The following is a 14668-nucleotide window of genomic DNA, read 5'->3' as shown; positions in this document are numbered from 1 at the left end:
ATTGAAATATCTTGAAACTAGGAGACATACAAGTGATTAGAATCTTTCAATAAAATCAAGTACAGAATGGCCATATTATGTATTTTACAGCACCATACACTGGTAGACACTGCCGGTGTACTTGTAGTCCGATGGGAGTCCCTTGACCTATATACTACGTTCATTTTAATGGTTGCTCGCTTCAGAATATACATATCTATTTGACGTTCTTCTTAAACTTTCGAATATGTGAAAATTAAAAAATGTTGAATTATGAGGTTAGTGCATTGAGATTTAGACATTTCTTTAGATCAGTTTAGGTTTTCGTCTATCGCCTCCTATTTTTTAAGAATTTAGACCCTAAACATCATTGACAAGTCCTAAAAGAAGAACAGCTATATAACGTAGTTAAATTCATTAGTTGGCTAAGATACTGGGATTTGATACTGAATCAAACAGCATCATTAAGGTGATTTGTCCTTCTATAAGAATCGTCAGTTATGTTAGAGGCCTGCTATGTACAATGTTTAGTAAAACTGCGAAAATTAACCAATACAAAATCCACCTTTCAGTAAATAGAAAGTCTTGAAAATAATTATTGGGATAGTATTCCCGATGGCAGGAATGTTGCTTTCAACAAAGATATAAATCTCCATCTTATGCTGCAACTGCTTGATATATATTTCAATTTGTTTACTATTTACTAAACAGAAGGCAGGACGCTGTTTTATATATCAAATCCCATACCATCTACATCAGTCTATGTTTTTCTATTTATCACATATATGTAAATGTCTCTGATCGTACAATTGATTGTTGTATTGTACAGTGCCTAATTTAATAAAAAAAAAACCCAGTAGGCTCTATATCAAAGCTGTTATCATTAAAACATATTTGATGTCTATATTTATTCCAGTATACCAAATTTGATGCATTACCCAGTAACGAAACATGACAATGAGGTAATTCGCTGTAATTTAATGGATCACTGGTCCATTGACAAGGGACAAACAAGTTTTCACGAGATCTCACGAATTTCTAACGCAACATAAAATATTTCATCCTTGGGTGGTCATTTCGGTTGAATATATGCAGTAAATAGTTACCATATCTAACGCTATCTATCGACTAGGGATAACGGTTTACCCCTCCGGCCGTTTAAATCTCCTTACTCCCTGCATCCCTCATTATATGCCATCTTTACTCCTATATACAAGGCTATTGATTGGAGCATGAGAGTATCGAATATTTTGATATCCGTAATAGCAGTAACGTCTGAAGATGGTCAGTTGAGATTTGAATCTATCAAGAACTGTCAGTAGTTCTGCAGGAGCTACGGTCATAAGTGTGATATGTAACGACGAAGGAAGCACTAACTACATAAATATGTATATTAGCCATCACCAAGCGTGATGGCAGATTTTCCCCCTGGAATGTAACATAATACAGTCGACTTTTCCATTACACCGAGCACAAACCTCAGTGGACCACCAACAAAAAAACAGAAAGAATGATATTTATTTACAGAATGGATTTCTTTACAGTGAAGAATTGGTGTAATGACTTAATACAGTTTCGTCTGGTGGGCAGGCTTCCTCACACAAATGGTACTACGGGCCACGCCATCAAAGGGGCCAAAACCAGGAATTGAATGGAGGCTACATATGACAAGGGAATGAGACGAGCTTGCTTTATGCGTAGAGCCAGAAAGCAATCTATTGGTTTAGCAAATACACTGAGGACAAAGTAGTGCAATCCTAATCATTACAGCCATAGGAAGATCCTTGATTAATGGCGGGAACAAATAGCGTGTTGTATGGCCACGAGCCATTTAGCTGACCAAGTTCCGTCACGATGATGTTTAAGGCTCTTTGAGAGGGATCAAGTAAAAAATTGACCCCATGACGCTGAAAGCTTTCCTGTTGTTAATGCCATCTGAAATGATATCTCCTACTCTTACATTTCAGTCCAAGCACTGGATTATAAAACACGAAGTAACTAGGCGGATTCCTATTCTAAACCTTACATAACCAGGATCTAACTATACGGATTTTTATTCTAATGCCTATCTAACTAGGATCTAACTAGGCGGATTCTTATTCTAAATCCTACCTAACTAGGATCTAACTAGGCGGATTCTTATTCTAAATCCTACCTAACTAGGGTCTAACTAGGCGGATTCTTATTCTAAATCCTATCAAACTAGGCGGATTCTTATTCTAAATCCTATCTAACTAGGATCAAACTAGGCGGATTCCTATTCTAAATCCTACATAACTAGGATCAAACTAGGCGGATTCTTATTCTAAATCCTACATAACTAGGATCAAACTAGGCGGATTCCTATTCTAAATCCTACCTAACTAGGATCAAACTAGGCGGATTCCTATTCTAAATCCTACCTAACTAGGATCTAACTAGGCGGATTCCTATTCTAAATCCTACATAACTAGGATCTAACTAGGCGGATTCTTATTCTAAATCCTACCTAACTAGGGTCTAACTAGGCGGATTCTTATTCTAAATCCTATCAAACTAGGCGGATTCCTGTTCTAAATCCTACCTAACTAGGGTCTAACTAGGCGGATTCCTATTCTAAATCCTACCTAACTAGGATCTAACTAGGCGGATTCCTATTCTACACCTTATTTAACTAGGATCTAACTAGGCGGATTCCTATTCTAAATCCTATCTAACTAGGATCAAACTAGGCGGATTCCTATTCTAAATCCTACATAACTAGGATCAAACTAGGCGGATTCCTATTCTAAATCCTACCTAAGAAGGATCAAACTAGGCGGATTCCTATTCTAAATCCTACCTAACTAGGATCAAACTAGGCGGATTCCTATTCTAAATCCTACCTAACTAGGATCTAACTAGGCGGATTCCTATTTTAAATCCTACATAACTAGGATTAAACTAGGCGGATTCCTATTCTAAATCCTACCTAACTAGGATCTAACTAGGCGGATTCTTATTCTAAATCCTATCTAACTAGGATCTAACTAGGCGGATTCCTATTCTCTATCCTACGTAACTAGGATCTAACTAGGCGGATTCCTACATTAAACACCAATTAACCAGGTGGAGTCCTATTTTTAAACAGACCTTATTAGGGAGAGAGTCTTACTTTAAATCTGAAACAACAGCTGCTAGGGTGTAGTTCTCCGTGGAATACATGTACGACGACTAATCAAACGTGACGAAGCCAAGTGTTGTTAGGGACAATAGTATCAAAAGCTTAGACTTCAGAGATTTTCCTTTATTTTCTATATTTACGTATTTATTTCTGATGAATGTTTGCTAGGTGATCTGTATCATCATATTACGTGTTTTTGTTTGTTTTGGAAATACAGATAAGACACAAATCGGATCACGTGTACACAGGATATGCCCGACACATCTACGTATCACGTGTATACAGGTTATAGCCGACACATCTACGTATCACGTGTATACAGGTTATAGCCGACACATCTACGTATCACGTGTATACAGGTTATAGCCGACACATCTACGTATCACGTGTACACAGGTTATACCCGACACATCTACGTATCACGTGTATACGGGTTATACCCGACACATCTACGTATCACGTGCACACTGATTATACCCGATACATCTACGTATCACGTGCACACTGATTATACCCGCAGTTCGTTACAGGTTTTCACTTCACATGTCCAGAAAACGAAATCTTGATCTGTTTTCTATTTAAGATCTAGAATTCCGTAAAGATAGCTTGTGTCAAGCTCAAAGTTTATGATAATAAATTATAGCTATGATAATTATTGATTTTTTAAACACCACAAAGTCATTATATGATATGTGCTAATGTAGGTTTCTCCAGGAAGTGTTTCATCCGCTCGTTAGTACTAAACACAAGGACTATCCATCACGTGGACTAGAAATGACTCCATGCACTGCCCATTTCAATAAATCAAAAATGTTTATTCCGCCATCTTCCGTTTGAAGATTCCAATCTGTATCTCACAAATGTCCATTACGAAATGAAATTTCAATTTGTTTACGATAGATAATCTAATCAAGCATTACGAAATAAGATTTCTCAAATCCAATTTCGGAATTTGTCAACGGTTTCCCTTGGGCTGTTTTATTAGACGGTATTTTTCGATAATTATTAAAGTGAAATTTCGATGATCAGCGTTATCAGGCTGACTGAGAATGACGGAAGCCCTAATTAGGCGTTATTGTGTAAACCTATCTACTGTGGATATCAGAAACCTGCCGCCGAGTCGCCATTCAGCTGCACAATTAAATCCAATTGAAAGTAATACGACCGAGGAGAAAGTAAAAATAAAGAAATTAAGCGAAGAGATGTTGCCACGTTAACTACAGTATCGTGCTCATTTAATTATCATGTTAGTGTTTCGATATTCCTGCTTGCCTTTGAGATTGACGGGACTTTTATGACACGTGTTTTAATAACGACTACACATGCACCATCGACGTTCTTTTAATTACATTTTATTAAGATTTTGCACTTGTTAAGTACTGATCAATTCAAAATGACGTGAAAAGTTTAATTTTATCATTTTAATTTTTTGATATTAATATCTCTTTGTACCTTTTTATAGGAATTATCTTGCCGCGTGCGTGTTGGGGGGAGGGAAGTGTTCATGGTTTGATATTGTACTTCCATCTGTCCGTCAACCTTGACCAATGAAATTATTCTGAAGTACAACTCGTGACTAACAGATGTACCTTACCTTAACTTAATTCGGAATTCAGATTCCAGTCTCAAATCTTGGACAAATGTCACTTAAAATTGGGAAAGAAATACATTTTGAGAAACTGTTTTAATGAAACTTAAAAGACAAGCTCCACTGAACGTAGTTTCATGGCCCATATCGATAAAAGTAAACTAAGTGATAACGAAACTCTATATCATTGTAATGTCTTCCTTCCTCCATTACTGACTGTTATTAGGGATATTTTCATCAGTAACGTTTTTACAAAGGCCGAAATGGATACCTACCCTGAACACGATCTACCCTGAACTCGATCTACACTGAACTCGATCTACCCTGAACTCGATCTACCCTGAACACGATCTACCCTGAACTCGATCTACCCTGAACTCGATCTACCCTGAACTCGATCTACCCTGAACTCGATCTACCCTGAACACGATCTACCCTGAACTCGATCTACCCTGAACACGATCTACCCTGAACACGATCTTTCCTGAACACGATCTACCCTGAACTCGATCTACCCTTGACATTACCTACTCTGGACACAAGGTGAGTCGAGACAATTGGATTTGTTTGATAAAGATACCTACCATGCTTGTGTAGTGTACTCTATGTCCATTTTTTCATATGATCCACTTTTATCATGAAAAACAGAAGTCTATATATTCGTGTAATGGACGATATACGTGCTGGAGTTATGGAGATCCAAGTCTTTAATACTGAAGTCTATTGAAATGGAAAAATGGAACAACACGGAAAAATCCATTGATGAAAAAATTCAAGAATTGTGCGAGGAACGTTGAGATTGGGGATCGGTTTTAAATGTTGTGATTTTTATTTCGAGCTCGTTATTGTTGTTTGAGGATTCAGGTTCCTCCTGACGATCATCCAGTGAACCATTGTAATACAAGGTATACCTAGGCCATGTAAACACAGCTGTACAACCTTATAAAGACAAAATCAATACTCCCCACACAGTACGGGTGTGAGGATATTGAAATTCTGAACATTGCGTCTTAGACTTTGGTTAATAACAACGCCATGTATCTTACAAGGACTTCACGCTCTTATAAACCTGCAGGATTCGATACAGAACCAAAAAAGAACGAAGAAATATCCACTACTAACGATCAAATCAAAAAGAAGGGAAAACCCATTTTTGGGCGTTCCCAACTGTATCTACTTTCTTAATTTATTGGGAAATATTAAGTATTTCCTAGGACTTATCGATACATTACGCGGGTTGACAAATATTTACATGGTTAGAGTCGTCCATGAAGTAGAAGATGCTTACCCTTCCGGAACACTTGGTCTCATTCCTTTTGTACTTTTTCAGGGGTCTCTGTGTAAATCTTTATTTTGTTCACTTTTTGTCCTACTTTCATCACACTGGAGTCTAAATTAAAATCCTGTTAACATATCTGTATTTTCTGTGTCGTTTTTATGCCATTTATCATTATTGAGTGAGTTTTTATTTTTGTTTTTCATTTAAAGCCATCTTAAGTGTTTCTTCATTATCCAATACTCCACACTATAACTTTGGTGCCCTGCCTACCTTGGAAACTACCAACAGCTTTAGTGTCATGTCTGCCTTTGAGACTGCCAACAACTTTGGTGCCACACCTACCTTTGACTGCCAACAACTTTGGTGCCACGCCTACCTTTGAGATTGCCACCAACTTTGGTGCCACGCCTACATTGGAGACTGCCAACAACTTTGGTGCCACGCCTACCTTTGAGATTGCCACCAACTTTGGTTCCACGCCTACATTGGAGACTGCCAACAACTTTGGTGCTATGTCTGCCTTTGAGACTGCCGATAACTTTGGTGCCACGACAACCTTTTAGATTGCCAACAACTTTGGCGCCACGCTTACCTTGGGGACTGACAACATATTTGTTACCATGCCTACCTTTGCGCCTACCTATAGAATTCAGTGCCATGTCCCATAATTGTGACTATATGCAAAAATATTGCCACGCTCTTCTTTGGTGACAATATACAAATTGATGCTACATATAATCTTGGACAATATACAATATACTTGTGTGCCACACCCAGCATTAGTATCACGACCTTTCTTGGTATCTTGGTAACTACCTACACATATTTGGTGCCACAGTCTATCTTGGTGAGCCACACCCAGGACCTGTCCCAGTTAGAACATTGGGCCGGTATTCGTCGAATCATAGGCACTCGTTGGACATTCTTGCCGGCCTCCACTCTGAAACATTAAATAAAGTGAAGTGTTACTAGCTATTATACTATCATTCAACGCAATAGAGGAATGTATGGGAGATACACATAATGCATTTACCACAGAAAATTTCATCAATTTGGTTGAAATAGAAACGTAATATAAATCATTCTTAACAACTTTGAGAGGCATTGCTTGTTTCATCGCTATTGTTTTTTATTATCAGGTGGATAAACAGGTAAACCTCTGTAACAGATTCCTATACATGAAAACTACTCAGACTTCACGCAATGCAAGCTTGCATTTAGGTCACGCGTAATATCACGGCAACACACATCCGATCTTCCCATGTAATATATGTATATTGAATACAGCAAGTATTCCAAAATGTTCCTATTTTGTTATTTTGGTCTGTCTGGTGTATCGGACAGTACACAAGATATGACGATACTGGGATATGTTAATATGATAGAGGAATGTTTTCCATGTTTAATATGTATGTATACAATAATATGTTTAACGGTTTAAACAAAAATGGCGTTTTCACTAAGCGGCTGGATACCTAATGCAACGTCTTTTATATTCTACATCAACAATAATTTGAAAATATGTAATCTCTTAATATATGTATTCTCTCTACATCTGTTGGGGTAAACCGTCTATTGATGTATTCGTACAAACGTTCTCTTTGGGACAGTGTAGCGTCATCTAAATGTTACATGTAGAAGGGAAAACTAATACATCCACGTTCATAGCTCTATAAACGCAATCGCCTTTAACGGAAATGTAATTGTAATGGTGTGATCAATGAAATGCGTATTTCAACTTAGATTTTTTTCCCATTTAATTCAACAAATTAATGCCGTGACAATGTAAGATAAGCTAGTGGATCGTAACTACGGCCATGAAACATCAGGGAGGGTTACTATAATTAAATGGAAATTGGATTGTTGGTAGTGATTCTGTCCTATATGCACGCGCTTTTGTAGGACAGAATGCTAGCTACACACGTGACTAGATAAACATCTTCATCTGTTGACTCGTCTGAATCCGCTCACACACTGATGGAATTAAAAGCATTTCCATGGCAACAATAACTTTGACTTCTCTGTGATCAGTTACACTGGACGTCTACCAATTAATGCTACCATTATAGGTTTAATATGAGCTACAGTAATTATCTCCACTAATACTGATTTATAATTATATCAATAGGCAGCATGAACAGTCAAGTTTTGGTTGAAGTCCTCGGTAGAGTGGAACTTTTTTACTGTTCTATTTCCAACACTTCAACAATATAATATAACAATATAACAAAATAAGACCTGCGCAATTGTGGTCTGTACAAGGGTGCTTATAGATAATTTGTTTTGTCTAAATAGTGTATGTATATATCAATCTTATTGAATAATTTGATGTTAAATATTGTTTAAACTAAATAATAATGCATGTGATTTTGATAAGTCAGGATTGTAGGAACATTAATTTCAAAGCTGATTAAATACAAAAAATCCACAAGAATCTATCTGAAGTTCTGACAATGTTTTCATTTAAATTCTTTATGATTCCTCGAGTCTAGAGTACCGTAAGAAACATATATTCCTTGTCTGATAAACAGATGGTTGGTGAATCGGATTTAGTTGGTGTGTAAACCATAAACTCGCCTACACGCCGAATGTATCCCTTTTATCTCCGTCATTTTCAGCAGCAGATTTATTTCAGGGGATTGAAAATAAGTCGGGGAGCTTACAATTTGCCTTAGTATATCCCATTTGTATAGGTTACTGGCCAGTAAATTTTAGTTAAAATACTAGTACTTTTTACTGACTAGTTAATGTACAAGTACCTGCTTACCAACCAGTTAATACTAGTTGATATAAGAGCACCTGCATATAATACGTTGAGATCTAACTGACGGCTTAACGACTTGTTCATGCACAAATACCTCTTACCGACCAGTTAATAGAAATTAATATACCCAAACCTGCTAAACGACCAGGTAATATACAAGTTCCTACTTACAATTATCTGATTAGCGACCAGTTAGTATTGGTTAATATACACATACTTGTTTACCGACCAGTTAATACGCGAGTACCTGCTTACTAATATTTTCCTTCGCCGATCCAGTATTATAGAATACATCGTTCAATCAGCGAACATTCTAAATACTCCTCTGCAGAGGGTTTTAAATCCGTGTTGATGAAAATGCGATTTTTTCCGTCGAATTTAGAGTATTATGTTTTGAACGGGATTTGAATGAGAAACAAGGATTAAGAAGAAAGAAATGCTTGCTACAGTGACTTTAATGCCGGCATACAATCAGAATAACACTGATGTCAAAACGTTGCAGGCAAAACCGAAGTTAGACAGAATCTGTACAACATGCCAGACACCTTGAGGAGTATATGTCGCTGTACCATCAATTATTCCAATGTGTGCACGCAGTTTGGCTTTGTTTCCTTACCGGGTCTTCCCTACACTCTGCTGTAGTCCCGAAGGCCTACTTACAGTTATACACTAAATATTTTATTCATATGCCTCGTGATTATCTCTGATGGCTACATATATCTATCGTCCTGTTTCTGATGTTTTAATCACGCCCGAACCGCCACGTAACTCACACGTATATGAATTAAACATATATTCAGAACAACGACTAAAGAAAGCTTTCAAAATGTCAAATGAAATAGATCTCAATTTCACTTTTTTTCCTTTCAAGTCTAATTACAACTTTCTGTGCCTGTTCAATATTCAACTTGAATTTTAGTTTTATTGTATAAAACAAGTCTGCATCAATTGGGTCATTACTACACTCCATATAAAACTTGGAATGTACATTGAAATCTACTTTTGATTTATTATTTATTTGAAATTCAATTTCTGAACCTTACATCCTGTTTTATCAAACTCTATTTTTAGCTACTGTCAGTTTGTGATATTGACTACGAATTTTCTGATTTCCTACACGTTTCTTATCTAAATATGCTGTTTATTTTGCCTTCAAATTACTTTTTATTACGAAAGAGTAACATATACTGAATTTTAAATAATGACACTTTATAGGGAAATTAATATTTATGAAGCAAACAAATTAAGGATAGAATTATGAATAAGCATTGTCTACATCATGATATATCCGAACTAATTAGTGACCCAAAGACTGAATAAACTCGAAATTACTGTCATAAAACCGCGTGATATAGACACGAAAGTTAAATGTTAAAGGGATCTAATTCAGATATACTATTTTGGATAAATAGTAGTGTTCCAAATTTTAGAGCCGTACATATCTGTGAACTTCTGCAGAATATAGAATATACATGGCTCGACCATTGTTCTTCGGAAAGTTAAAAAAAAAAAAGATAAAAAATGAGAATACGAAGGAGTTCCTTATAAGTGTGTAATTTGATTTCTATGTTGAAAGCTGTCCATACTATGAGATCCCAAGTGTCTACTGGAAAACAAGAGACCTGAATATTTTATTCATGACGATGGTGATCATCTTTGGTAGATAATGCTACATTTGCAAAGTAATTCCACTCGGATTTTACCGTAAACAATATACCGGTACTCAAGGGTTCCGAATAGACAGGCTGTACATCGAGTCTCACTGGGACCAAGATATATAATAAATGACAATCATTCAAGAGCAAATCCTTGGATATTTACACAATTCCTTGGAAACAATTAATCATATTTGACAATTGAAAATAACCGCATTCCGCTCCGAATATCGAAATGGCTAGGCCTGACAAAACGGTTTACGTCTTTAGGTAGTCTGGTGAATTCCTAACGGACATATCAAGTCCATTTACCATGAGCACTTTGCCTTGATCAAGTTAACTAGACTGCTCGGCAAACCCAGTAATTTCCATGTTGAAAACAAACCATGATAGTGTAGGGATAAAGAGAAAGTGCTTTATTGATCGGGGTCGGAAGCCAAAGCACAATGGAGTTTTTGTAACAGTAAAGAAATAACCTTACCGTGCTGAACGAGTACAAAGCTGAGCTTCTGTGAGGCAGGCCAGAAATGTTAAAATTCCAAACACGACACTAAGATGAAATATTAAATTCCAGGTGCCCGATTCCATTGCTTGTGAAGAGTAATTTTCAGTTCATCCAAGAGTTTGTGTGATGTTCCTCATCCACAGAGAGAGTTGCTGCTGTTTGTACTACTGTGTCACCACCGCAGCCCGCCGCCTCTCTCGCACGCGCTCAGTCTGTAAATAAACACAGGAGGATGGTGAGACAGGTTTTGTATCTGTGGTGATGAGAGGGGACTTAACACAGATAGCTAGAGCTTGTCAATATTGAATATTAGTATCACTCATTAAAGCATATTGGATCGATACTGTAAATACGGAGTTGGTGTCCCTTTAACGCTGATGGCCGACATCTAAATCAGGAAAGCTTTTATAAACTTTCACAGGTATACAAAAAATATTGATATTCCTAAATGATAAAAAATTTAATTCGATTGTCGTCACATGGTCATGTTTTATTTATTAAAACTCTGACATTTCGAAGTTTAGAGGTATGAGTACTTCAGCTGATATACAAACTAAACAAGATACGTGTATATTAAATGACATGAAATTATGGAAGCATCAAGTTGATTCGAAACTGAGAGAATCGGAAGCGCTGCTTTGTACAATGTCAAATTAAATCAATTCAACACACATAAAGCTGTAACAACAAAAAGACAGAAAATGGTTCAAAATAACACAAGGCTGTAAAATACACAGAATACATAAGGCGACGGAAACAAGTCTTACACGTGCAATTATAACCGACAACGTCACGTGATTGAACAGTCAACGACAATCTGTCAGATTTAGCAACGTTCATTACACGATGTGTCTGTGCCAAGAGGATCGCAATAATCTGTGTTGGTTTACTAACAGGTGTTAACACAACATGGCTACTCAAATTTTGATTGAATATTAAACAAATCGATATTTGGTCAAACAGCCCGCCAATCAGCGTTATGTTTTATTAGCTTCTAGAGCTGGGGTGCCACCTAGAATGAGGAACCGGAGCAGGGATAATATTCCCGGAGTTTTAATCAGCTCCGCTTCTCAATCGGTGATATCTGTATCGAGTGTCTGACATTAGAATCGTGACTTAGAATAAATGTAGTGAATTCCATGAACAGAGCAACACAATTCATGCATTTTTAAAATATTGGATACGGGAAAAATAACATTGATTTGTTTCATGTCAAGTTCCGAGGGTATGAATGGGACGAGTCCCTTCAATAATTTACAGGAGAAACAAGGGTAACGCCGTTATTGGAAGCTAAGATGAGTGGTTAGATGTCGGGGTAACACAGACATGACAGATGATAAAAAATTACAGAAATGATCTGTAGAACCACGAGCTGAAATTATCTTCCTGTGTTACCAGGTACTGAAATTATTTCCAGTGGTATCCAGGCCTGAAATAGTTCCCTGTGGTACCCACACCTGAAATAGTTCCCTGTGGTACCAAGAACTGAAATGCTTTGCCGTAATACCCATAATTGAAATGATTCCTTGTGGTACCTAGAACTGAAATTATTTCCAGTGGTATTCAGAACTGAAATAGTTCCCTGTCGCACCTAGAACTGAACTGTTTTGCCGTGATACCCAGACCTGAAATGGTTTCCAGTGGTATCCAGACCTGAAATAGTTTTCTGTAGTACACAGACCTGAAATGGTTCCCTGCGGTACCCAGAACTGAAATGGTTCCCTGTGGTATCCAGACCTGAAATGGTTCCCTCTTGGTACCTAGAACTGAAATGGTTTGCCGTGAAACCCAGAACTGAAATGGTTTCCTACTGTACCCAGAACTGAAAAGGTTTCCTACTGTACCCAGAACTGAAATGGTTTCCTACTGTACCAAGAACTCAAATGGTTTCCTACTGTACCCAGAACTGAAATGGTTTCCTGTTGTACTCAGAACTGAAATGGTTCCCTGTTGTACTCAGAACTGAAATGGTTTCCTGTTGTACTCAGAACTGAAATGGTTCCCTGTTGTACTCAGAACTGAAATGGTTTCCTACCGTACCCAGAACTGAAATGGTTTCCTCTGGTAGTAAGTTATGCAATATTTTCCTGTGGTAGTAGGAACTAAGATACTTTTCTGTGTTACCAAGAACTGGTACAGTAATAGGATTGTGTAATAAAGGGAAGGAGGGGGTAAGGAAAGCGACAACACACACACACAAACCCTCACACACACATCCTCACGTGCACATCCTTGTTAAAGATTTTATAAGTGGTCTTGTGTCACACGTGTTGTCCTTTCTATCATCACACGAACATCCTCTACTCCCCTTAGTTCCTAACAATATTCGACCTCATTTATTTTGATAATGAACAGCAATTTAAAAATTCTGCACTTTTTTAACGATAATTTTCGTATTAAGAGATATTTTTAAGAAACTGCAGAGTGCCTAATTATTTTTCCAAATCGGGAATAAATCCATAATCCCATCTAAATGAATAATTGCTAGCCCTCCACCAGATCGAGAAGAGTGCGAACTCCATCACGAACACGCCAATGTGGTTTAATGTTAATGCTGTGTTTCCCTTAAATTACAATGGAGCGGCATTAAAGTCAGCCTGATAGTTACTTTATATTTCTGATCATGGAGTTAGTTTTTTTAGTACACTGATATCGAAGCACTTTATACCCGAAACTTATGAACCCGACTATTTGTAATTCACTGTACACAACCTAATGTACCTCACACTTCGTATCTGACACTATATACCCGACACTTTGTATCTGACACTATGTACCCGACACTTTGTATCTGACACTATATACCCCACACTTTGTATCTGACACTATATACCCGACACTTTGTATCTGACACTATATACCCGACACTTTGTATCTGACACTATATACCCGACACTTTGTATCTGACACTATATACCCCACACTTTGTATCTGACACTATATACCCAACACTTTGTATCTGACACTATATACCCGACACTTTGTATATGACATTATATACCCCACACTTTGTATCTGACACTATATACCCCACACTTTCTATCTGACACTATATACTCGACACTTTGTATCTGACAATATATACCCCACACTTTGTATCTGACACTATATACCCGACACTTTGTATCAGACACTATATACCCAACACTTCGTATCTGACACTATATACCCGACACGTTGTATCCGAAACTATGTATCTGACGTTTTTGAATCCGACACTCTCTACCGTATTTGTTTTTATTTTTTTATAATTTTTTATTTTTCAAGATTTTACATGTTGAACAGGACAAATACACTCACACCCTCTCACACATCCAAACACAGGTGCACATATAGTCATTGTGTGTTAAACAAGAACACTCCATTCAAAAGAATCATCAACATAATCATCAACATTCAACAATGCATGTGATCATTATTATTATTATTATTATTATTATTATCACCATACATGATAATCCTCATATATCACAATCAATATTATTATGTTACACACTAAATAATGCATCATCATCATCATCATCATCATCATCATCATCATCATCATCATCATCATCATCATCATCATCATCATCATCATCATCATCATCATCCTCAAAAACATGATAATCTTCCTCATCATCCATTTCAACATATATATCACAATCAATATTACTATCATGATTATTGTACATACTAAATAATGCATCATCATCATCCACATTCAACAATTCATCATCATCATCAAATCAAGATTCATATTTTCTTAACCATTAT

The 14668-nt window shown here is 36.9% G+C and overlaps 1 protein-coding gene across 1 annotated transcript in view; it reads right to left on the bottom strand.

Moving 5' to 3' along the window:
- Positions 1-10995, bottom strand: part of LOC132559686 (uncharacterized) — a 33217-nt gene extending 22222 nt beyond the window's left edge. The window contains exons 1-2 of the mRNA XM_060224305.1: positions 10889-10995; positions 6809-6928 (exon numbers count right to left, since the gene is read on the bottom strand). Coding sequence (XP_060080288.1) covers positions 6809-6928; positions 10889-10995 — 227 coding nt within the window. The remainder of the gene's footprint in view (positions 1-6808; positions 6929-10888) is intronic.
- Positions 10996-14668: the final 3673 nt, after the last annotated feature.

Source organism: Ylistrum balloti, unplaced genomic scaffold (genome assembly GCF_031769215.1).
Source record: "Ylistrum balloti isolate Yb309-2 unplaced genomic scaffold, AGI_CSIRO_Ybal_v1 Utg370948, whole genome shotgun sequence".
Lineage (NCBI taxonomy): Eukaryota > Metazoa > Mollusca > Bivalvia > Pectinida > Pectinidae > Ylistrum > Ylistrum balloti.
This window is presented reverse-complemented; position numbering and strand designations above follow the sequence as displayed.